The 25,763-nt window shown below is 41.3% G+C and overlaps 1 protein-coding gene across 1 annotated transcript in view; it reads left to right on the forward strand.

Annotated features, from left to right (window-relative positions):
* PPP1R14C (protein phosphatase 1 regulatory inhibitor subunit 14C) overlaps positions 1-19,587 on the forward strand; it is a 71,195-nt gene extending 51,608 nt beyond the window's left edge. Inside the window, exons 2-4 of the mRNA XM_065402108.1 lie at positions 5,354-5,437; positions 6,751-6,783; positions 19,513-19,587. Of these exons, the coding sequence (XP_065258180.1) occupies positions 5,354-5,437; positions 6,751-6,783; positions 19,513-19,587 (192 nt within the window). The remainder of the gene's footprint in view (positions 1-5,353; positions 5,438-6,750; positions 6,784-19,512) is intronic.
* Positions 19,588-25,763: the final 6,176 nt, after the last annotated feature.

Below are 25,763 nucleotides of genomic sequence, written 5' to 3' on the forward strand. Positions count from 1 at the left end.
GAGGAGCTGAGGGAGACAGAGGGGTACATAGATGACTTTCCGGGATACAGTAGAACGGTCCAACCCCCTGTCTGACAGCCTATGTGCTGTTGAGGAGGATGAAAGTCTCCGGGAAGGAGAACATCCAACTGGAGCAGAGAGAAACGATCCCATAGTTGGGACCCTCCTTCCAGATGATGTCATGATATCCTCTCACACTGAGGATGCCTCTCTGGGGCAGAGAACTCCAGTTTTTAGGAAGAGACAGGTAATAGTTTTGGGGAATTCAATCATTAGAAACATAGATAGCTGGGTTTGTGATGACCGGGACAACCACATGGTGACTTGCCTGCCTGGTGCAAAGCTTGCGGATCTCTTGAGACATCTAGATAGACTTATGTGTAGTGCTGGGAAGGAGCCGATGGTCATGGTACATGTAGGTACCAATGACATAGAGAAGGATAGGAGTGAGGTCCTGGAGGCCAAATTTAGGCAGCTAGGTAAGAGATTGAAGTCCAGGACCTCCATGGTAGCATTCTATGAAATGCTTCCAGTTCCACGCGCAGGGCCAGTTAGGCAGAACTGCAGGGTCTCAATGCGTGGATGAGACGATGGTGTAGGGAGGAGGGGTTTAGATTTATTAGGAACTGGAGAAACTTTTGGGAAAGGGGGAGCCTATACAGGAAGGATGGGCTCCACCTTAACCAAAATGGAACCAGATTGCTGGCACTTAACATTAAAAAGGTTGTAGAGCAGTTTTTAAGCTAAGGGCTGGGGGAAAGCTGACAGGTGCGCAGGAACACATTGTTCGGACAGAGACATCCCTTAGGGGAGGATCTACTAATGGAGATTCTCTGTGTCCTAGTAAGGAGGAGAGGATGGAAGAATATAAAGTACAGGTAGGATCTGATGAGAAACTGTCAAATGAAAAAAAAATCCCATTCAATTACATCATGTAATGGCAGACAGCTAAAAAGTGACAAGTTTTTTAAGTGTTTATATACCAATTCTAGAAGTCTAAATAAGATGAGTACCTCATATTAAATGAGGATATTGATATAATAGACATCACAGAAACTTGGTGGAATGAGGATAACCAATGGGACACAGTAATACCAGGGTACAAAATATATCGGAAGGACAGAACAGGTCGTGGTGGTGGGGGAGTGGCACTATATGTGAAAGAAAGCATAGAATCAAATGAAGTAAAAATCTTAAATGAACCAAACTGTACCATAGAATCTCTATGGATAGTAATTCCATGCTTTAATAGTAAGAATATAGCAGTAGGGATATATTACCGACCACCTGACCAGGATGGTGATAGTGACTGTGAAATGCTCAAAGAGATTAGAGAGGCTATTAAAATAAACTCAATAATAATGGGGGATTTCAACTATCTCCATATTGACTAGGTATGTATCACTCAAGACTGGATGCAGAGAGAGTTTCTTGACACCTTAAATGACTGCCTCTTGGAGCAGCTAGTCCTGGAACCCACAAGAGGAGAGGCAATTTTTGATTTAGTTCTAAGTGGAGCACAGGATCTGCTCCAAGAGGTGAATATAGCTGGACCCCTTGTTAATAGTAACCATAATATAATTAAATTTAACATCCCTGTGGTGGGGAAAACACCACAGCAGCCCAACACTGTAGCATTTAATTTCAGAAAAGGGAACTACACAAAAATGAGGAGGTTAGTTAAGCAGAAATTAAAAAGTACAGTGCCAAAAGTAAAATCCCTGCAAGCTGCATGGGAAGTTTTTAAAGACACCATAATAGAGGCTCAACTTAAATGTATTCCCCAAATTAAAAAACATAGTAAGAGAATCAAAAAAGAGCTACCATGGCTAAACAACAAAGTAAAAGAAGCAGTGAGAGGCAAAAAGGTATCCTTTAAAAAATGGAAGTTAAATCCTAGTGAGGAAAATAGAAAGGAGCATAAACTCTGGCAAATGAAGTGTAAAAATATAATTAGGAAGGCCAAAAAAGAATTTGAAGAACAGCTAGCCAAAGACTTAAAAAGTAATAGCAATTTTTTTTTAAGTACATCAGAAGCAGGAAGCCCGCTAAACAACTAGTGGGGCCACTGGACGATTGAGATGCTAAAGGAGCACTCAAGGACGATAAGGCCATTGCAGAGAAACTAAATGAATTCTTTGCATCGGTGTTCACGGCTGAGGATGTGAGGGAGATTCCCAAACCTGAGCCATTCTTTTTAGGTGACAAATATGAGGAACTATCCCAGATTAAGGTGTCATTACAGGAGTTTTTGGGACAAATTGATAAACTAAACAGTAATAAGTCACCAGGACCAATGGTATTCACCCAAGAGTTCTGAAGGAACTCAAATGTGAAATTGCAGAACTACTAACTGTAGTCTGTAACCTATCATTTAAATCCGCTTCTGTACCAAATAACTGGAGGATAGCTAATGTGATGCCAATTTTTAAAAAGGGGTCCCAAGGTGATCCCGGCAATTACAGGTCGGTAAGCCCATCTTCAATACCGGGCAAACTGGTTGAAACTATAGTAAAGAACAAAATTGGCAGACGCACAGATGAACATAATTTGTTGGGGAAGAGTCAACATGTTTTTTGTGAACAGAAATCATGCCTCACCAATCTACTAGAATTCTTTAAGGGGTCAACAAGCATGTGGACATGGGGGATTCCGTGGATAAGCTGTCATAGGATAAGAGGGAAGGCCCTCTCACGGATTGGTAACTGGTTAAGAGATAAGAAACAAAGGGTAGGAATAAATGGTCAGTTTTCAAAATGGAGAGAGGTAAATAGTGGTGTCCCCCAGGGGTCTGTACTGGGACCAGTCCTATTCAACATATTCATAAATGATCTGGAAAAACAGGTAAACAGTGAGGTCGCAAAATCTGCAGATGATACAAAACTACTCAGGATAGTTAAGTCCCAGGCAGACTGCGAAGGACTACAAAAGGATCTCTCAAAACTGGGTGACTGGGCAACAAAATGGCAGATAAAATTCAGTGTTGATAAATGCAAAGTAATGCACATTAGAAAACATAATCCCAACATAAATTAGCTGTTACCACTCAAGAAGGAGATCCTGGTGTCATAGTGGATAGTTCTCTGAAAACATCCACTCAATATGCAGCGGCAGTCAAAAAAGTGAACAGAATGTTGGGAATCATTAAGAAAGGGATAGATGATAAGATAGAAAATATCATATTGCCTCTGTATAAATCCATGGTACACCCAAATCTTGAATATTGCATGCAGATGTGGTTGTCCCATCTCAAAAAAGATACATTGGAATTGGAAAAGGTTCAGAAAAGGGCAACAAAAATGATTAGGGGTATGGAACGGTTTCCGTATGAGGAGAGATTAATAAGACTGGGACTCTTCAGCTTGGAAAAGAGACGACTAAGGGGGAATATGATTGAGGTCTATAAAATCATGACTGGTGTGGAGAAAGTAAATAAGGAAGTGCTATTTACTCCTTCTCATAACATAAGAACTAGAGGTAACCAAATGAAATTAATAGGTAACAGGTTTAAAAGAAACAAGAGGAAGGATTTCTTCACACAACGCACAGTCAACCTGTGGAACTCTTTATCAGAGGATGTTGTGAAGGCCAAGACTATAACAGGATTAAAAAAAAAAAAAAAACTAGATAAATTCATGGAGGATAGGTCCATCAATGGCTATTTGCCACTATAGGCAGGGATGGTGTCTCTAGCCTCTGTTTGCCAGAAGCTGGGAATGAGCGGCGGGATGAATACCTGTTCTGTTCATTCCCTCTGGGGCACCTGGCATTGACAACTGGCAGAAGACAGGATACTGGGCTAGATGTACCTTTGGTCAGACCCAGTATGGCCGCTCTTATGTTTAACTTTAGAATTCTGACTTCAATTGAATGGTGGTTTTTTTTTAGTCCACACAATACTTTCAAAGTACCTTTTTTTTTTTTTTTTTTTTTTTTAAAACACCCTTCTTAGACTTAATTTGTACCCAAAGAGGTTGGTGGTTTTGTGTGTGTGCGTGCGCACAGTATTTTAGGGAAAAAAGTAACTTCCAACTGAAAGTATTTTTGATTTTACTCAATGAACGTCCACGCCTAACTACTGCTTGAAGTATCCGAGGGGTAGCCGTGTTAGTCTGAATCTGTAAAAAGCAACAGAGGGTCCTGTGGCACCTTTAAGACTAATTGCTCCCAATACTTCTGTTAGTCTTAAAGGTGCCACAGGACCCTCTGTTGCTTTTTACTGCTTGAAGTGTCTGCTGCAAAGCAGTGCATTTGCTAATCATGCAAGTGACTTGCATTCTATATCCATATTGATATTATCTAACAGTCTGCAGTTCTACACTAGGATGTTTCTGTGACATTTCTACTTTTTTCAAAAGGAAAAAAATCCATCCACATCCCTCACGAAATAACAAAATGCAAACTTAGCTTAAAGGAGAAGCTTAAGTTCTGTCCTAGTTGGTGTTTTGTTTGCTGGTGGAATCTGTGATCTGGCTAGTTATTTTGATGGTATGAGTAAAATGAATCTTGACTGCTAATGTCAAGATACTTGTAAGTACAGAGGAACAACTCTGACATTGTATTTGGTCAGACAGTTAAAACGCTCAACAGAATTTTTTTTTAACATAATTTAAATGCAGTAAGCAGGGATATCTAAATTTAGCAAAAATGCTTTCTATTGGAGAGACTGAAGAAGCATGTAGTACTTCAAAATCTATATATTACTGCTCGTGTTTCCTAAAACTGGTGGGCAGAAAGATCCAATTTCTGAATGGCTTTGTCTCACATGTAACATCTGTCTGATTTCAGTGGTCATGCAAAAGCTCTGGGATATCAATTGAATATAAAAATCTTACGGGGAAAGACTTTTTGTGCATGAGATTTCTCATTTCTTCATTGTGGGCACTAGAAATCTGAACTTTTCTGCTGGGGACTTGGCTGTCACTTTGTGCTAACAGTGAATGAGCATGACTTTCCATAACCGAAACAAGGTCTGAACAGCCAAAAGGCCAATCTAGAGTATAATTTTCAAAGCAATACTTTTGCTTCTCTATCCCTTCCCCCGCACCGAACACTTCATTGGCTCCAATCCAAGGAGGGCTGTATGCAGCTATTCTTGAAGTAGTTAACTGTTCCTGAAATTGTCAGAAGAGTTGATTAAGAGAAATCTCCCTTCCTATACTACCAAGGCCTAAGCATGCTGTTTGTGACCTCTTTTGGCCTAGGAATGAAGAATCAACCTGGTGTCTCTAATTGATTTCTTTCTCCTCTGACCCCCAGCAGATGGTAATGCACATGCTATTGCTAGACTGCCAGCTCAGCTTTTAGGTCGAAGGACAACATAATGCACTCAACCTGATTTTTCCTTTTGCAGGAAGAAGAGATGCCAGATGTAGAAATTGACATTGATGACCTTCTTGATGCAACTAATGAAGAGGAGAGAGCTATCAAATTACAGGTAAAATATTTTTCCTAAAGTAAACTTGAACATGGCTGACTTAACATATCAGGGTCACTATGTCTTAATTCTGAATGACTCCGCTCTGGTGGTAGCCTTAGAATGAGTATTTCCTAAATTTGAGAAAAGGGAATTTAATGTAACCTATCTAGGACTACTGTCTGAATGTAAACAGATTCCCTAGCATTATGAGGAAACTCCTTGAATGAGGATGACAATAGTAAAAACACAAGGTCTAGTACACCAGTGAGAGGGATAATTATTCTGAGAAGTAGTAGAGCACCTTAAGTTTTCTCCAAGTGTCATTCATATTATAAAATATGAAGAGGAAAAAACCCATGGGTAACTTTAAGAACCTCAGAAATCAGTGGATGTTCTGGTCATGACAGTGTTGGAGTTATTCCCTATTAATGCATGTATACTGATCCCTGTGGTCTTCATTACATTACTAATCTTTTCCTAGCCATGAAGAAATAACTACAACTTCTGTTGAAATGTGCAATTTTTTGAGTGTAAAAGCATAACCCATTGGTAGCCATTCAGGGCTCTATCTAAAAATGTGGGGAAAAGATCAAGATAGTCAACAACCAGAATTAACAGAACAGGGAAATCCAAAGTATGTCAGCTGAATTAGGCAATTACAGTAGATTTGTTCTAATTCCATAATCTTGTTTGAGGTAAATGTTAATGAAATGGAGTGGGGGAGGGAAGAGTGGGGAGAAAGAAAGAATAATTGTGTGTCTGGAAATGACACTTCAGGCCAATGCGGGACTTGCCATAAAATGGGTAATAGTTAAGATATATGAGAGGAAATGAAACAAGGTCTAGTATACAGACATTCATCCCAGTTCACATGTTAAGAACCCAATTAGTGATGCCCTAGTGAAAAGTTCCCAGTGAAAAGTTACTTGAATCTTGGGGTGTGTTGGGGGTAGTGTTTGTATGTATGAAATCTTAGCTTCTCCTCCTCTCGCCCATCTCCTTGGAGATGTACAAATTGGGATTTTTAATGTAGAATTCCTTTTTAAGGAAGCTGCTACTACTTCCCCTCTGAGCCCAGTGGTGTAGTCCCTTTCTGCTATAGATACTTTGCTCCACCTATGCTGCTACACTCTGGGTGGAGTTGTTATTGAATGTAAAGATTGCACATCTCTCCTCTGTAAACTACATGAAAACTAATAGACGTAGCTTGATTATATATGGGAAAAACACTATGAAAGTGTGATAGTCTAAGATTATAGATTTGTTTTTACTTTTCAAAACTGACATGACTTAATACAGAAACTGACACTTCTTTCATGTTTCACTTCTAGGAAGCTCTTGTAGATTGCTACAAACCAACAGAGGTAAAGTACCCCTTTTCTTGAATACCATTTTTCCCTGTTAAAAACAGTGTAGTCGTACAATAGCTAAAAATATGGGAATGCTGATTGGAGTTGAGGGGGTCTGAACATTTCAGGCCTGACAGTCTCCCCTTGAATGCTGGAGTTCTGTTATTTGACTTGAGCAGGATTGTGCTCTTGGGAAGAAAGTTGATTATTCCTAGCTAAGTGTTAGGGCAGGCCTGCACAACATGCGGCTCGGGGGCCGCATGCGGCCTGTGTGGGCTCACTGTGCGCCCCGCGGGGAGGTGAGTAGGCAAGCGGCGGGTGAGGGAGGAGGGCTGAGTAGGCGAGCGGGTGGGCAGTGGCGGGGAATGAGTAGACGAGCCGGGCGGGTGGAGGGCTGAGGAGGCGAGTGGGCGGGCAGTGGCAGGGGGGGCAGGTGAGCTGGTGGTGGGGGAGGGGAGGACTGAGGAGGCGAGTGGGCGGGCAGTGGCGGGGGGGCAGGTGAGCCGGTGGCGGGGGAGGGGGGACTGAGGAGGCGGGTGGGCAGTGATGGGGGGTAAGTAGGCAAGCTAGGGAGGGTGGGAGGCTGAGGAGGCAAGCGGGCAGGCAGTGGCGGGGGGGCAGGTGAGCCGGCGAGCCGGAGGGGTGGGGGGCTGAGGAGGCGAGCGAGCAGGCAGTGGCAGGGGGTGAGTAGGCAAGCCGGGGGAGGAGGGCTGAGGAGGCGAGTGGTGAGTTGGTGGCTGACCTGTTCTACTGATCTGGTCTGGCTCCCATCACCTCTCCCAGGGCCGGCTCCAGGCACCAGCAAAACAAGCAGGTGCTTGGGGTGGCACATTTCTAGGGGCGGCATTCTGGTGCTGGCCATCATAGGTACCGACTCCGGGGCATGGGGAAAAAGTGCCCTTGCCGCCCCAGCTCACCTCCGCCTGCTCCCCTGAGCGTGCCGCCGCCGCTCCGCTTCTCCCCCCTCCCTCCCAGGCTTGCCGCACTCAAAACAGCTGTTTCGCGCAGCAAGGCTGGGAGGGAGGATAAGCCAAGCGGCGGGGTGCTCGGGGGAGGCAGAGGTGAGCTGGAGCGGGGAGTGGTTCCTCTACCCCCCCGTTACTTCCTGCGCCCCCCCCCACCCTAGCTCACCTCCGCTCCGCCTGCTTCCCTGAACGCGCTGCCGCTCTACTTCTCCCCCCTCCCTCCCAGGCTTGCCACGTGCGAAACCGCTATTTCGCGCAGCAAGGCTGGGAGGGATGAGAAGCCGAGCGGCGGGCACTCGTGGGAGGCGGTGGTGGTGGAGCGGAGGTGAGCTGGAGCGGGGAGCGGTTCCTCTGCCCCCCACCCTAGCTCACCTCTCCTCCGCCTGCTCCCCTGAACGCGCTGCTGCTCCGCTTCTCTGCCCTCGCTCACCTGAGAGGGAGGGGGGAGAAGCGGAGTGGCGGCACACCCGGGGGGAGCAGGCGGAACGGAGATGAGCTAGGGCGGGAGGTCACGGGGGGGCCCGCAGGAAGCAATGGGGGGGGAGAAATGCGGCACGCTGGGGGAGGAGGCGGTGCTGGGGATTTGGGGAAGGGGTTCGGAAGGGGTGGAGTTGGGGTGGGGCCGGGGGCAGAGGGGCACGAAAAAGAAAGGGGAGGCGGCCAAAAATTTTTTTGCTTGGGGCGGCAAAAATCCTAGAGCCGGCCCTGCCCTCTCCAAGGGTTGCAGCTTTCTGGAGGTGCCTGCCTTCCAAGCCTTCCTCATTCACACCTCATTTATTCAACAGGGCAATTGATTACAAAGTGGGGGGAAGATCTTATTCTACTTCTAGCAAAAAGACATTTTTCTTTTACCTTAATTATACTACCTTAGGGGCCCGCTATAACATATTACCGAGGTTCAATACTGCTGTTTCGGTGGGGGCGGCGCTGGGGAAGGAGGGTTTTTTTCCACGGGGCAGGTGGCGCGGGGGGTGTTTCGGCGGCACTGGGGGGTTGTTTCCGTGGGGTGGGCGGCGTTGGGGGGGGTGTTGTGTTTTGGGGGGGGCTGGGTGGCACTGGGGGGGGGGTTGTCGGCGCTCAGAGGGTTTCGGCCCTCAGCTGTTTTCTTTGGAGTAATATGGCCTTCACCGCTTTACGAGTTGTGCAAGCCTGTGTTAGGGTTTTGATTTCTGATGCAGGTAAAATGTGCAAACTATTAATGTAGTGTTACTTGTCCTTTTCTAATGCTTTGGTTGCCTTCAGTAATACCTAAATCAAGATGTGAAGCTCAGATGTGAAGAAGTGAACAAATGGAATTACTTCATCTGAAATGATAAAAATCTAACTGAACGGATGACTATATTTGCATAACATTGTTTCAACCTATTAAATGTATTGTTTGGTTTCCTAAACAAGACCATTAGACTCTTGTCTTTTTTAGCTTATCTTTGGGGAGAGACTTGCATCTTATTATACAGACATTTGTTTGAGCTGCATGTGTCCAGCCACCTTATAAATGGATACAAATACAATCAGGGTGACCAGATGTCCCGATTTTATAGGGACAGTCCCGATATTTGGGGCTTTTTCTTATATGGGCATCTATTACCCCCCACCTCTGTCCCGATTTTCCATACTTGCTGTCTGGTCACCCTAAATACAATACAGTGGAATGATTAAGCCAACAGACTTCTATTAAGTGGATATTTGGATCAAAGTTTAATATTTTAATAGAAAATAGTTGTATGCACCTATACCACTTTTAATATATACAATTGCACATGTTTACTAGGAAGAGTGAGCCTGGTGAGCTAACGGATATTTTGGCTTTATGCATAAAACCGCAATAGTTGAAGTACTAAAATGCATGATCAAAGCTTTTAGGTTACTGAACAGTTTATTTAAAATAAAGTGGTCCCCATTATAAAAATCAATACTTTCTGAACAAATGCCAAATACTGGTATCAAAGATACTGCAGTTGTGGGTGGGGAATGCATGGTAGCTTGGATTCCACTATTTGGTAACTGCTGTAGTCAAGCTGTGCTTGACAGGGGGGTGTGCCGTTATTAAACACGGCTGTGGGCAACATGGTTCTGCTTCAAGGGAGAACAGGGCTGAAATGGTTGTAATCTGAGCTGTTTTCTTTAACATAGAATACTGAAGCAATCTGTCAGGCAAAACCTCTGTCATGGTTGAAAGGACAATTCTTTGTCTATTTCTGCCTTAAATTCTTATGGAACCTTATACTGGAGAAGTCTGTTTATGACCAATTGCTGCAGCCATGGCCAACGAAGTCTTTTGTTTGTGATGATGGAAATGTTGCTCAGAAAGGCTTGGATACTAATGCTTGTATAGCTTATTCTTCAGTGTGATGGAAATGGTAGACGTGATACGTTGCTGGGATTCCTCCAGAGATACCAGGCTAAAAGGCCAAGTCTTCCTGATGTGTCTCTCAGTAGTTGTGCTACGTTTGAGATGACCCAGTCAACATATTCCAGCAAAGGCCATTGAACTTCAATTATTTTTCATGCTATTGGTCTGGATGACTGATCTGGTGTCAGGAACCTGACGTTGCTGATGTCCCTTGGCCTCTGAGGTGGGGGAGGTGGAGAGAGGAAGAGTGAAGAGATGCAGAACAGGATGCTAATAGCTCAAATGGACTTATCTAGATTGGCTCTGAATGTGTCTTTTGTTTTAATCTTGCAAGATTACCCCATTCTCCCAACTAGATAAATGTGTGAGGATGGCTTTTTTGGGAGCAAAGGGTAGGGCAAGAGGGCTAACTAATAATTAAAAAATTAGTTTAAGCTAAAATTGTTTTGCTTAAAAATCTGTTTATTATACCAAAATTCTGTCTAGTTTTTATTGAGACAGATACAAATTTTATTTCTTTCTTTTAAATATACACATGACACTTGAGAATGAGGCGGTGTTCGGTGTTTAACATAATTTTAGAAAATATCTGTATGCGTGAAGGAATGCACTTACAGTAATAAAGACAGGGTTAATTGGTATGGCAGCTTAAATGGAATAGTATGTAGATTTGTGTGTGCACTAATGTTAAACCCACTAACGTTAAACTGAAAGCGAAGAGCCAAAGTTTGAAGGCACCATGATAGGGGATTAGATTTTTAGTATTCTAATTTCTTGGTCCTTGACTCCTGTGCCAGTGAAGTGGAGGCAATGCTCTTACCTTGAAGAGTCTCCTTTCACTCCCTTGGTGACCCTTTGAGCTGGCATGGGAGTAGAATTGACAGACTGCAGTGAGCAGAGTCTCTTCTTCCTCTGCCAGTGGGGTAATCTGCCCAGTTTGGGGTTGAGAAGGGGAAAAGAAAAAATCCTGAGACATGGAAGAAAAAAATAGCAACTATATAGAAAATGTGTGTGTGTGTGTGTATCTGGCTGTTTATCACACTAGCATGTGAATTATTTCTATAAGAGCAAGAGGTGTGTGTGTGTGCGCGCGTGTGGAGAGCAGTGTAGTGTGTGGCATTTCTCCTAAGGAGCTGTAACTCAAACATGATAAGTTTTATTTCTGGCAAGGACTTAACATTTAAAGATCTACCACCTGAAAAATGCTTGTGATCCTGAGTTCTAAGTAGAAAAAATTAATGTAGCATGAAATCTGCAATTTTACAGCACATGAAAGGAAAGCCAATAAAATCAAAGTTCAGTAACTTGAAGCTACATTATATGGATAAGGTATCATTTTTGCAGATTGGTCATCTGAAGTCTATTCTACTTAGTTTCCTCAACTCTCTTAGGAGGCGGAAGGTTAAGGAAAGTTTTAGGAGTTACTTTTGTGCATTTATACTCAATGGCTTTTCCGATCTGAAGAAACAGAATTATTTAGGTCACTCCGCAAGTGGCAGGTTTTAAGGTTTTCTCTTTTAAATTATCTAAAATAATAATAGGCACTAATTTATGAGTGTTTATCTTTCTTCAAAGTAAAATACAACTAGACTCCTGAGCATGCGCAGTTATTCTAAAAGCTTAGGTTGTGTAAGACAGCAATTGCTGCTACTTTCACCTGAACGAAACACGTTTAAAGCTGGCATATTGCAGTAAATTATCATTTTCATAACTTTATAAACTTAATTATTCAAATAAAGAAATATCAGTCATTCAATATTCTCAAATCATTTTGATTAAGAAGGTATTATGGATTATAGTTTGGCTTGCATATAAAATAAGACCCACTGACTAAAAGCTATTTAAATATATTCAGTGTAACATCTTAATCAGGAAAAATGTGTAATGTGACTGATATGTCCCCTAATCTCAGAAGCAAGTTTGGTCGTGTGTGCCAGGAACTAAAAATGTCTTCTGGCCATATGATGCCAACTTCACTGTTTCTAAAAAGCAATGGCTAAGAGGCACACTTTGCAAGCTACTGTTAGATCTTAAAGTATAAATAATAAAGGCCTGCTTCCTTAATGTGATTAGGTCACACCTGCTGAAGAGAAACTGAGATACCTCTAGAAAACCCAGGCTTGGGAAGAGAATATAAGTTTAAAGAAAAGCCTCCAAGTCTGGTATGCAAACTGAATTTTTCAAACTTGGGCAAGACTTTGAATTGTATTGCTGAAGTCTTTCCATCACCTAAGAGTGGATACTCCTTTCATTATACACAGTTCAAAAATTGGGGATCCTTCTGTGACAGAATGAATATTTTGGGGTGAATGAATATTTTGGAAGACTACTGTAGCTCCTTTTTTTAGATGGATGGAGAAACTTAAAGAGCATTTTAAGTCTCATCTGCAAAATAACTGTCATGAAGAGGTGAGGGTCCATATTTTTCTTTACCCGTGAGGGTCACTTAATAAATTTTCATGTTCCAGTTGATTTTAATATTTATGTATTCTGCAAGAACTTGAGCTTCTGTGCTCAAAACAGCTAGCCATTCTCAGAAAAGAATACCATCCCTATACTCTAGCGTGTGGAAGAAGCATGGCCTTTCTGCACTGTCCTGGGAGTGAGAAGATCAAGACAGATCTGGGGCAAGTCAATATTTCTGTTCCTCAAATTCCGTGTCTGTCAAATGCGGGGATGCTTACCCTGAACCACAGGGGGTGTTTGTGGTGATAAATTAATGTTTGTAGCACTCATGTTGCAGTGATAAGCACCATAGAAAAGCCTCTGGGTATTGTCACCTGTCAAGGAGGACACTAGAACTTTTTTGACAATCTATTGAAAATTGAATATTAAAGAACTGTTGTGGACCTGAAAAAGAATGAGTTTTTTATCAAGGCATCTATTTTGAAGAAGTTGAGGACTCTGTCTGTATTAACTTTTGAGAATCTCCCACTGATGCAGCTCTACCGTTGGTAGCAATACTGAGAATGCTAGTATTAGAGCAAGTCTGAGAAACCTCTGGCTGGTCTACATTAGTGCTCGCGCTGGTGGGGCTGCCACAGTGACTAGCACAATGGTAGGAGATTTCCTGTTGTAAACAAGACCAATGAGGTTGGTAATTCTGATAATTCATGTCTAGGCTGTCTCTGACTGGGGTGGTGTGTATGTGTACACATACCAGAGATAGAAAACTTCAGTTTCTCTTGAAATTTTGTTTTTGACAAAATGCTAGAAAACTTGTCTCTTTACTCTTCCTTTTACCCTTTATTTTCCACTGAGAAAAGGGAGGAAGGGAAGAAAAGTAGGGGGAAACCAAAAGCACTGAGTGGAAACGTCCAAAAAAAAAAAAAAAAAAAAACCACCTTCTCACTGGAAACTTTGAGAATTATTGGCATTTTTCAACCAGTCAAACAGTGTCTAATGGCAAAGGTGCAATTGCCCCTTCACTGCAGCTCTTGGGCAGGAAATTATGTGCTTAACAACATCCTATATCCATGAGTGGAGTCAGCAAAAGAAAATACAGGACTCTATTAGTTAAGTGACTTAGTCAGTACCCCCTGGCTACTTGAACAGTTAGAGCATTTCAGAAATTTTCAGTCCTGCATTGGGAGGAACGCATTTGAGCTGGCATTTCCCTACAGATCTATTTTTCCAAGTTTAATTTCTAACTAGAGGAAATGATAGCTTTGTAACAAAGCTTTTGGACTACAGTTTGGGCCAAGTGTTTGGGAATGCCTCACACAATGCACATATTGTGCAGTTTACTCTACAGATGTGGCCAGCAAGTTCAATTTCAAACTAGAAGTTTACAACCTCAAAGCCAAAAAATCATAAATTTGCTGCAGCCCTGAAGTTTTGAACTTGTGACTGTTGTTTCATCTTTAATCACAAGGTTGTAATATTTACTGTTCAAAACCAAGTAGGAAACTAAACACCAAAGAAAGGCACCTTTTACAAGAGAGGACATGCAGTAATCCAAACCGAGTGTAGAGAACATAGGGGCAGTTCTTCAGATGGTACATAAATTCTTAGCTCCATTGAAGTAAATGGAGCTATGGCAGTTTGCAGCAGCTGAGGATCTGCTTCACATTGTACCGTGACACCGGAGAGCACTAGATTTGCACTCTTTTAATACCACAAACATAAGCAAAGGACCAGAAATGTGTTTCCATTGTAGTGATGTTGGTGCACTGTGTGGGGGAGAAGAAACAGCAGTGCCTGTGAATAGTTCAGAAGGTGTGGGAATATTCAGGGTATACCTTGTGCAAGCCACTGGCTAAATGCCACAATAGAGATGGGAAAGGTCAGTCCCAATGAAGTGGCACTATCCCCTGGACAACTTGGAGGAAGGGATTATGTCTCCGTGAGCAGCTTAGTGTGCAAGAGGACTGCTATCCACTCACACTTTGGACCAATATAGATTGGGGAGAGAAAGTAGACCCATGGCTCCACCTCCTTCCTTCCCCTTTTGAGGCACCTGTCACCACCCCGTTCCACCAAGGGACCATAGCGGAAACAAACCCTGCATTATCTTTAGCACACTGCTGGCAGCTGAGGCTTTGAATATTTTCTCCCCCCCCACACACACACACCTGTGTAAAGACCTGTCAGTCTGTTCCTTTATTGAGACCAGGTGGGTGAGGTAATATATTTTATTGGGCCAACTTCTTGAATGTCCTGGGACCAACACAGCGATAGCTCGCTGTTCTTGTATTGCTCCAGCTGATCAGTGTCCCTCTGAAGAGATGTCCTCCGCCTGTGGCCAGTGTTGCTCAATGACCCCATCAGGAGTTTTACTTGGTTGTGGAGAGCTAAGACTGTGGAGGGAAAGGTTACTTTGTGCGAATGAATACTGCCCTTTATTTGGCTTGTCTAGTAAACCAGACTAGAAATGCTTCTGTATAGGATTCCAAGTATTTCTAGGATAAGAGGATCTTATCACAAGTATCCTGTACATGTGGAGAAACATCTGTTGGGATGGTGTCCAATTAGACTCTGGAACTAATTGGAATAACTTAAACCGGAAACCTGGAATTCATTGTTGGTCATTAAAACAGTGAATCACACCTCCAAAGGGGAGAGGTGAAATGATTCCCCCCTCTTGCTGAATTAGCATTTCATCTTTTTTTAAAAAATTCTGCTTTATCTGAACTGCATGCCTTTGATTCTAGGGAAAATGTTAGAGGGGGGAGACCGGGAAAATGCCTGAAGGTCTGAATATAAATGAATTCAAATGAAATATAGATTTAGTCTCACTCTCTCTCATGCAAATTTGCTCTCTTGAATTAGAAAGGCATGTCTTCTAGAAACAATGGCCTCCCATGGTTCATTAACAGGGATCTCCACATTTGTAACAAATTGTGTTTACAGGTGACCTCAAAAGAAATTAAATGAGGTTTGTGCCTTTTTTTTTTTTTACTGCTTTGAAAATAAAGGCCTTACTTAGTGTGGTTCTTTGTGTTTTCTTCTTTAAAAATAAGAGGGGTGCCAAGTTTTGCTGCAGGCAGGGACTCTTTGGAGATATCAAAGAGCGAACTTTCTTAGCCCTTTGATTCTTAACAGAACTGTTGTTCCTGAGTGTTTCTCAGGCATATGAGTTAAACAGATGTTAACAAAACCTGGGAAGGGAAGTGTTTTGGTTTTTAAAAAAATCAGGTTCTTTAACGCAATCAGCTTTCATTTGCATGGTAACTGTCAAACCTACCAGTTCTCAATCATAGTCAATCAAGCAGTCCAAGAAAAACAAGGTAGAGAGAACCAGAATTTCTAATGTAAAAGTAAATAGTGGGAAACCTGTTTCTGAGGATGTGTGTGTGGGGGAGAGAACAAATAGCCCCCCACCTATTAAGCTGCCTCCTTATATATCTGTAAAGAATAAAAGGTGCAAACAACCAATTTCAATCCTTTCTGTGTAGCATTTAAAGAAAGCAAAGGGCCATTGCTGTGCCAGAAGTATTGAGTTAGCTAATTTGGTGATTATAAAATGCTTCATAATGGTTTATTGTGCATTCCTCTTCCCATCTCCCAATCAGCCAAGGAAAACAAATCTGCAGCCTTGTGAGATCCTTCTTGCTTTCTCTTTGCATGCTTTCAAAGCAAAGAACAGCTGAGTATGTGAGCAGAAAGGCACAGCTGTGTATTAGTATCTGAGTTTTATGCAGGCATCAGGTGCAGAATGATGCCCAGTGCAAAGCAAAAATGTGCTCGAAGCACTCTGATTAGGAGCTTGCTTCACTGCATACCTGTGGCATATATTAACTACTGCATGGTGTGAAGTGTCTGCAACCTACAAATGCATTGATAGTCGTAAGTTTATATTTTAGATTTCCTTATCACAAATACAATTGCTCCTGAGGGGGAAATCATTTCTAATAACTTCATTTATTTCCTTAAACCACACACATTACCATTCATTTATCTCCTTTCCTGATCAACATCCTTCACTTAGCTTAGATCTGGCTGGGGATTTCTCTTTTCCACCCACCAGCCAGCCAAATCAGCTTATTTTGATGTTCTATTGGGAGTATTAAGCAGCAACCAGCTGAAATTTCCAATGTAAAATGAAAGCCTCTTGCTCTGTATAAGGAGTAGGAGGGTTGTGGTTCTACTTCAAAGAAGGAGGGGGAAGCCCTCTGTGAATTTCTAAAACTGTGTTTCTTCTACTGATTGCTCATAATCTCCCATGCATATGTTTGCTTTCATTTTACACAGAGATTTCAGCTGAAAGTAAGCTGGCCATAGTTAAATTTGATATCAAAGGGGGAAAACTATTGAACAGCTCCTCTAGGAGGAGGGGTGAGAGAGGACTCAGTGGAATTCCATGGCCCCATTTCAAATAGGAAAACTTGAGCATGCCAATATCAGAAGTGCAGCTATAAGGGTTCCTCTACTCACTTCTTAGGTACACAGGTTACTGAGCAGCTCTTTTGTGTCCCATTGACGTTAAAGAGTCAGCCAAGTTCTGAGCTCGATGTTTTGCAGCTGCCTATTCAGGGGGCAAAGGAGGAGAAGTACCTGCAGCCTTTTATGGGAGCAGATAGGGAAGTTCCAGGCATTTAGAAAGGGAATGGGAGACTGATCAAATAGGGCAGAAAGGAAGGGGAAAAAATTTCTCCTCCTCCTAAAACTATCCTAATCCAATGTTTGAGACATTGATGCATACTGTTTTTCATTTGGGACAGCTGAGGGAGAAATCTATTCCATGTTTTAAAAAGTCTGCTTCCCCTAATCAAATCTCTTCTAAATGGGCAGGGAGGAAACTTGCTTTCCTTCTACTGCATTGGAATAATATGTGTTGAGACTCATGCAGTCCATCCAGAAACACGCTGACCCCTCTCTTGAGTTAAATATATATCTAACCATAAATGTTACTCATAGTGACATCTCCCATAAATACTGTAGCCCTGATAGCAAACAAACTTAAGCATTTGTTTTATCAAGGTTTCAACATGTGTATTTGAGCCTATCAGTGTGGCATGTAGGTGCTGACTTTGTTCACTGGCATTTCTAACCCTCCCCCCGGGAATGAAACTTGGAAGTGCAACTTTTGTTATGGGCTAAGCAAAGGGCTTTATTTTTTATTTAATATCACTATAGCGACATTAATGAAGATATCTTTTAAATCTAGGTCTGAGTACTTTCAATTCCAAAATGGAAATGAAAGTAATCTTGTCAGCTATTTCCTGGCTTGCTATATTTCAGTATTTAAGAACTTAATGGCCAAGCTGACACTCACATGTGCTAGTACTTGCGTCAACAAATTACCATATGTTTTTACAGTACTACAGATGGCACTACTGGTAAACTCAATTATCCAAAAGTCTCAAATGACATTAAAAATCTTCAGATTAGTTGGAATTCCAACTAAAAAAACAAATTTTGGGATCTAATCAAAATTTTGATTCGGGGATAAACTAATTTTGTATAATTTGTTTGATTTTTACCTGTACTAAGAGGTGATATTGTACCAGAATTCATTAAATGTAAACTAAAAGCTCTGATCATATACAAATAATAGTAGATAAATAATAACAAAGCAATTTTAAATTGTGGCCTATTTCTGCAAACCTGTGACTCATAACTAGTCTTTAAATGTGAAAGAAAAACCCGTTGAAGTCAATCAGACTACTAGTTTGATTAAAGACGAACCATGTGCATAAGTTTATTATTATTTTAAACAGCACTGGCCCTTTTTAAGTTTAAAAACCATCCTTAACCACTCAAATTCTATCTAGATGTTAGCTGCTGGTTTTGCCTGATGTAAGCCTTGGCTACACTAGGTAAACTTACATATATGCCCACCTATGGTGATCCAGCTTCCGCAGAAATTGTGAAAGCACCTTTGGGAGACCTCATGTGGGCAAGAATCCCTCAGTCAGACCCACTATTATTGCGTCAATTAAATTTCCTTTAATTTAAAAAGGTGGTAAAATGGGGTTTGGCTCTGGGACCCATGTAGCACTAGAGGGAACCCTAGTGTGACTACTTGTTTGGCAAAAGTGGGGCTAACAGTGATGGGGAAAGGGAACATTTTTGGCAAGCTTTTCCACTGTAGATGTGGCATAAATGTCAGTAATTTCTCAGTAGTAACCACTATAGTCAGAGGTTTCATAATAACTTCATATTTTTCAAGATTGTAGCTTTCTGAAACTGTCCTCCTGGGGATGAAATTTCCTGAGCTTGATCTTTGTCTGAAGGTGAAATTTTTTGAGGGCAGGTTACCAAAATTGCCTCTGTTGTGTTTGAGGAAAGTGCAGGTGAAAACACCTTGTTGCACTTAGATTTTAACTCTGATCTCATACAGAGCTACATTTAAAAAAAAGAAAGACTAAGGGCATGTCTACACTTGCTGCATTGATTGCAGCAGTACCAATCTACTGGTAAGTGTTGATTTAGTGGGTCTGGTGAAGACACGCTAAATCAATGGGAGAGCACTCTCCCATCGATTTGTGTACTCCACTTCCCCGAGAAGCATAAGGTGTAGCCACCGCGGTAAGTGGATCCAACTACGCCGACTTCAGTTACGTTATTCACTTAACTGAAGTTGCATAAGTTAGATCGATTTACCACGGAACTGGAGACCAGCCCTAAGTTTGAAACATAACATTTGACATGAGCTGCTGCTTCTAGCTTTTGAAAAAAGCTGCTCAGTGGACAACTGTCAAATAGACTTGTGTAATAAAAGGGTAGAAGATGAATAGCAATTGAGTTGTATTGCACATGGAGGGAATAATGAGTTTCTTTCCTTTCCATTTCATGATGGAAGTGTGCGTATAGCTCCAAGAGCTCATGTAAATTCCACCTTATCAGTAAAATCTTATCTCCTGGATAAGCTTGTACAGTTTGCTTTAGTATTCCTCCTTTTAAAAAAAAAAATACAAACCAAAACTATGATGTCTTGATGATGCAAAATATTGATTATTTCTAATCTTTTTTTCCCCCTAGGAATTTATCAGAGAACTGCTAACTCGGATAAGAGGGATGAGAAAGCTCAGCCCCCCTCAAAAGAAGAGTATATAACTACTCAAATAGTAGCACTCCTACAAGAAACCTAGCAAGGGAAATGGGACTTTGACTACAAGACCTTTATTAAAATAGAATTGTCTTTCCGAGCAACTTTTGTTTGGTTTGGTTCAGTTTTGACATTTACTCAAGGGAGTCCTATTTCATGTGCTTTTAAGGGTTTTTTTAAGTGTCAATTTTTTTATCAAGGATACCAACATTTTTGGATGCTGCTCCACTATCCTACTAAAGGATTATTGAACCAGGTGAAGAACCCAGGCATTAGTGACCACGCCATAGCAATGAAGGGCAGCAATCCCACATGGTGAATCAGAAGAGTATGTAAACTTGCAGAGCTAGAAGAATTGCCTTTTTATTTTCCCCTAGCAACTAGTTGGATAACATTTTTAGTTGGTTGTACATTTAACTCATGGATGTCAAGTTTCTTGTGCTTGTATGTACATAAGTTGTAAAGTGGGGGTGTGAATACTGTTTCACGTGGCTGGAAGGGGAGTTGTTACAGTAAACTATTTAAATGGTGGCTGAAGCAAACGTGTTACCAGAGGGCAACCGTTTAGATTACCAAAATGAGTGCTGCCATTTTATAAATCCATTTTAAAGCACCAAGGTGAAGAATTTCAGCATATCTTCTCATACAGAAAGCAACATATGAGAACTGGGGAGTTTAAGGGCTTAATTTGTAGACTTCTAATTGTTTTATTGACTTTGATGCTTTGCCAGATCATTTCCTCTTCACCTCACGGTGTGTTAGAGTTGTATTAACCTACTGTATAAGAGCCTGACGTGATACCTTGAGAAATGTCAATCACCATCTAAAAAATGTTTCACAGTGTGGGGGAAAGAAGTGCTACCAGAACAAACTAAAAGCACTGTTTTGCATTGGAGGTTTTAATGCAGATCCCCCTCTCAATAAAGAACAGTGTAGCATTTGTTTATAGCTCTGTCCCCAGAACTAAGGGGGACTTGTTAGTTATGGGTCCTCCTTTCTTGTGAAAGCAAGAATGGAATACTTTCAGTGGATCCCTGACACTTCTTAATTAAGGACATTTTCCAGATGTTCCGTAAGCTACCATATGCCAGTAGATGAAGTTAGTCAGGCATTTTATATCAAAGGTGCTCTGAACATATTTTATTTTTAAAAATAAGAAATACATGTTTGTGAATTTTATGTATGCTGGCAAGCTTTTTTAAATGTATTTAATTTTGTAATGTTTATCAATGATTTTATTTACCAGATATTTACTCAAATAAATGGAACAACTTGTGACTCTTGTTACATCTACACTTCCCAAAGCTACTAGTGCCTATATTCAATGATAGTTCTACAGATGTATACGCAGAAGGAACGAGTTGGTCAATACATGTCAGTCCAGCTTAGGCTGGCCTAATACCCTGGCTTGGTGTGGGGTTGGAGGGGGGAGTTTCTATGAAGAAATTATCTGGAGAATTCCCTTTCTTTTAAAAGTCATCTGAAAAGGAGGAATTTTTTTAAATTATTTTATTTAGTTATTTGCTGCTCTCTAATGGATAGAGCCTGAAAACTGCTTTCAAAAAAGCCTTCCCTGTTTATTTTTTACACTAGAATATTAGGAATATGAAACTTTCTTTTCCTGATGTGCTTTGGATGACCAAAGAACTGGAGTGGAAAATTTCTCAGTCATCAGTCGTAGAGTGAAGGTATTGAATCTGTCACCAAGGGGACCTTTTTATCCCAAGCATGGCCAGGAATCTATGTAGATCAAAAAGAAAACAGTTTTAGGTTGTCTTAAAAACTTTGTCTCACAGAAGCTCAGTTTTAAGTCTTGTCCCTCTTGACGTCTTGATACAGCTCCATCTTCCAAAAGAGTCTCTCAGGGCTCGTCTTCATGTACAGCATTACAGTGGCACAGTTAGACCGGTGCAGCTGCCCCACTATAGCGCTTTAGTGAAGATGCAGCTACATCAATGGGAGAGCTTCTTCCATCGGCGGAGTTCATCCACCTCCCTATGTTGGCAGGAGAAGCTCTCGCATTGACATAATGCTATTTACCCGGGGGGTTAGGTTGGTATAACTGCGTCGCTCAGGGGTGTGGATTTTTCACACCCCTGAGGGGTGTAGTTATACCGTTATAGGTCTGTAGTGTAGAGCTGGCCTCAGCCAAAACCATTGAAGTTGAGACTTCAGGTGAAATCCTGGACCCACTTCAGGTGAAATCCTGGGAGTTTTGCCATTGACTTTAACGGGGCTAGGGTTTTACCCTTTGCTCTCCCCGTTTTTGACACTAGAAATATCCGGTAAAACCTTTCCAGGTGTTAATGCATTATAAAGAAGCAAAAGAGCAGAAATACTTCTCTTTAACTCTGTTGCAGGTCTCTTAAGACTAAAGTCACTGTTCTGATGTGGAGAGTAGTCTTGGCGTATGGTCCTTGTACAGGATGATATGCTGCAGACTGACGCATGTTAGAATGTCCGGAACCACACCACATTTTAAAGAAAGTGACTCATATGGGAACCTTCCTTAATTTACCACCTAGCCTCAAATGTTTGAGTATTAGATTTCAATAGTCTCTGCAGACTGAAATCAAATTCTGGGTTTGGTACAAAGTTAAAGTCGTTCTTTCTAGTCATTAAAGAATGCATTATGTGAGCTGATTCAGGGGCTTTCACATGCCTCCCTCTAGAAAACGTACTGCCATGTACACACTTAGAGACCTTTTCATAATCTCCAAAGTAATAATTCAGTGAAGTATTGACAATGAGAGACACTCCAGTTTGAGAGACTTACCACTGGCATAGAGACTAGTGGTTATATTTATTTTGTTACTGGAACAATATCGGCTTAGATGAATATTATACCCTACTATCTCCCAGCTTTGGATACCTGTTTCTCCTCATGTGTCTAATGGAGACGGGCCTAGAACAACTCCCTAGTTCTAAACACCACAGAACTTTGCTTTCTCTGAATAATCTAGCTGGCTTATTAGTAGCAACATCCTAGATCTGAACACCCTGAGAGTTGTGGTATTTGGAATCTATGTCTGAATTTTGTGACTTGGCCCATAAAGGGGTTTGTTTGTTTGTTTATTTTAGATATGGCAAACTTTCTAGTCCTGTGGTAATAAAGCATAGTACAACTAAAGCTACACCAAATCACAAATATATTGATAATTATGCTGCTGCTGTTTGTTCTTCACAAACAATAAATTGCCACTATATTAAATTTTGCCTAAAAATTATGCACAATGTTGCTAAATGTTAATTAGCCAGAAAGGTGTAATATGCTCTCTTCATCGTTAATTGCATCCTTTGTGATCTTCTGATTTGCACACAGCAGATATTGCTGGAAATAATGGTACCGTCCTTTGAAGAACTGTTTGGAACAGATAAATCATGCCCTTAGGGCTGATTTTAAAAATCAAGGATAATGTCTGCGATTTTTGTTTTTGACGATTGTGTGACTATGGAAGGGCCAACGCTGGGAAGGGCTTCCACTCCCCCAGCCGTAATGCTGAAAATGCTTCACTCTTAAAAAGTGTTTGGTAAGCAGAAATGAACTCTAAATAGCCTTTCTTTCCAGCTGGTATAATGTGCCTGGGGACCTACAAGGTCTGATTCTCCTCTTTGACTTTTAATGGAGCTACCCTTGGCTCACTGGTGTGAGAGGAGAAATTAACTTGTTGATTTAAGATCTCATGGTGCTTTATCTCTTTGTATGTGTGGGTGTTCCTAGCACTCTACAGTACTTGAGTGGGGTTTCAATAGCACACACTGTTAGTGAAACTAGAAATAAGATCTTGCAAGTCATCTTCACTGCCTAACTGGGCAACTTGAATAAAAAGGGCCAAGTTGGGCTGCAATACAAATTTCCTTTGGCTTTAAAATCTGCTAGTGAATTGTACTGAATTGGCTCCATAATGAATACACATTGAAGCAGAGTTTTGTTTTGCCTCTTTAGTGTACAAGCAGAGTTGCCAACAAGAACATAGGTTTTCAGAGTACGCTCTTTGCATAATTCCACATTAGTGTTTGCATATTTTACAGAAGTAGCTGGCACCAAAGCAATGTGGAATCTTCACTATCCACTCTTCCCAATGGCCTAAACTTAGCTGGAGCATGCAAGGATTTTGTTTCCAGACCACCTGACTTTTAATCACACCAGCTATGTGACTTTGGAGGCAACAAGAGCAGGTAAGTAAATTCCTGTGCTAGAGAAGAAAAGCAGATAACTTGGTTGTCCCAAATACTCACCTATTAAAAATGCTTCTAGTCATGGGGCAAGCTTCCTTTTGCCCACAGAAGTAAATTGTAAAGTTGGCAATCCTGAAAAGAGGGCATTTGAGCGGTGGGGGTGGAATGTCACCTTCCAAGGGGATTAAAAATGACAAAGCAGGGAGGGAGGAAGATCTAGCTAAGAGTCTCCTTATGCACTTAATGTTGAACCCTTGAAGGTAGAAGGTGGCACCAAGTAATCGAGTGGGAGAGGCACATGCTCCTCCCACAGGTGGGTAACAACACAAAACACTGGCAAGTACTGACAACTCTATTGCCAAATATGGCTCTGATCTTGCAACTACCTCAGTGGATAGATCCCTATGCCTGCATACAGCCAGTTGAAGAATGGGGACCTACGTTACTTGGAAAGTTTAGTGGTGGCAAACTTCCGATCACGAATGTGTGGTAGGTACCACAAGGGTACTATCATAATAAACACAATTACTAATTAATAACATCTAGTTGCCACTTCTGGATTTGGCTTGAAAATGCTGCTTGAGGTGCAGCACAGGCAGGTACAGCCTGTACATTGTAATGGAGATTTAAGTCCTCTGCAGCAGTTTGAAAGATTTAATTTCTTGGTTGACTACAATAGTTACACCAGAGATTAATTTGGCCCTTAACCCTTAATTAAAGTTGTCTCTCAAGGACTTTCACACCTTGTACAAGTAATAAATGATCTTCAGTGAGTTGCATCCTTCTGTTCTAGTTTTAATTTCAAGCCTATCAAAGCACTAGGTAACCAAATCAGTTTTAGAATCTATTGCCTCAAGCTTTGTCATGGTGCATTCTTCTATAGCTTGAATTAATATGTTTTCCCCATTCCCACAGGCCTATCTTGATTATTTTTTGAAGAACCTGCTTATAATGCAGTGAGTTTTCTTGCCAACTCAAACTTGAAGAATGTGTAATTCTCTCTCCCCTGTGCATATCCCTTAAACTTTAGTCTCTTTCTTAATAGGTATAACTACATGCAATATCATAAACTAACAACTTCCTGAATTTATTCCTTTTCTGGGAGAAAAAACAATTGTTGGAATGTTTCTTGACCTGGTCCTATTGAACTTGATACCTCCTATATCCAGATTGTCCTTAATCTTGGTCTTCCTGGCCATCTCAAACATCCCCCTGGGGGAAGGAGTCCAGTGCTGGTTAATATTTGCTGCTTCTACATGATACTAGTCCGGGGGGAGTTTAAAGTGTAGCTAGTTTATAAGATTCATGTCTTTACACTTACAAAAGTGCTGTCTTTCTGTTTCCATACCAACAGGAGCAGTGAATTTTTTGCAATGATAGAATTGACACTTTAGGGTTTTATCTATCTCAAGAGTCATCTTTTTTCCTTTTGTTCTCAGATGTACCTTGCGTGTGAACTGCCAGTTTTTGTATTGTATTATGTCTTCTCGTATGAATCTGGGCATTGGGCTTAGTCCTTAATCACTCCGAGACTGGGTTCTTGACCCTTGACACAAGGACAAACTGGTTTTTAAAAAATATCTGGCTAGCCTCTTCAAAAACAATCACGTGGGGAGCCCCTACAGTTTTGCTTCTGCAGGAAATATGCTGGGTTAAGTGAAAAGACTGACAAATAACTGCTTAACTTTCCACCTCCTTGTTGCTCTTCAGACTCCGAGGGGGATCTGAAAACGTGCAAACGGTTTGTAAGTTTTAAGATGGTTTTTTTTCTGACCTTATTAGCTGGCCTCTAGTTCTTTTGTTATGGCTGTAGTTGGCACATGACCTAACCCAAAAGAGCACTTCATTCTCCTGTTGAAATTCCGTTTCTAAAGGTGTGGAAGGCAATAAACTTGTTTTTAAAATGCAGATTTGGAGATCCTTCTTGGCTTTTAAAAAATAGTTTATTGCTTTTACCACCTTTGTGTAACAGGAATTCAAACAGGAGAAAGAAATATATTGCATG

The sequence above is a fragment of the Emys orbicularis genome, chromosome 3 (assembly GCF_028017835.1).
Source record: "Emys orbicularis isolate rEmyOrb1 chromosome 3, rEmyOrb1.hap1, whole genome shotgun sequence".
Taxonomy (NCBI): domain Eukaryota; kingdom Metazoa; phylum Chordata; order Testudines; family Emydidae; genus Emys; species Emys orbicularis.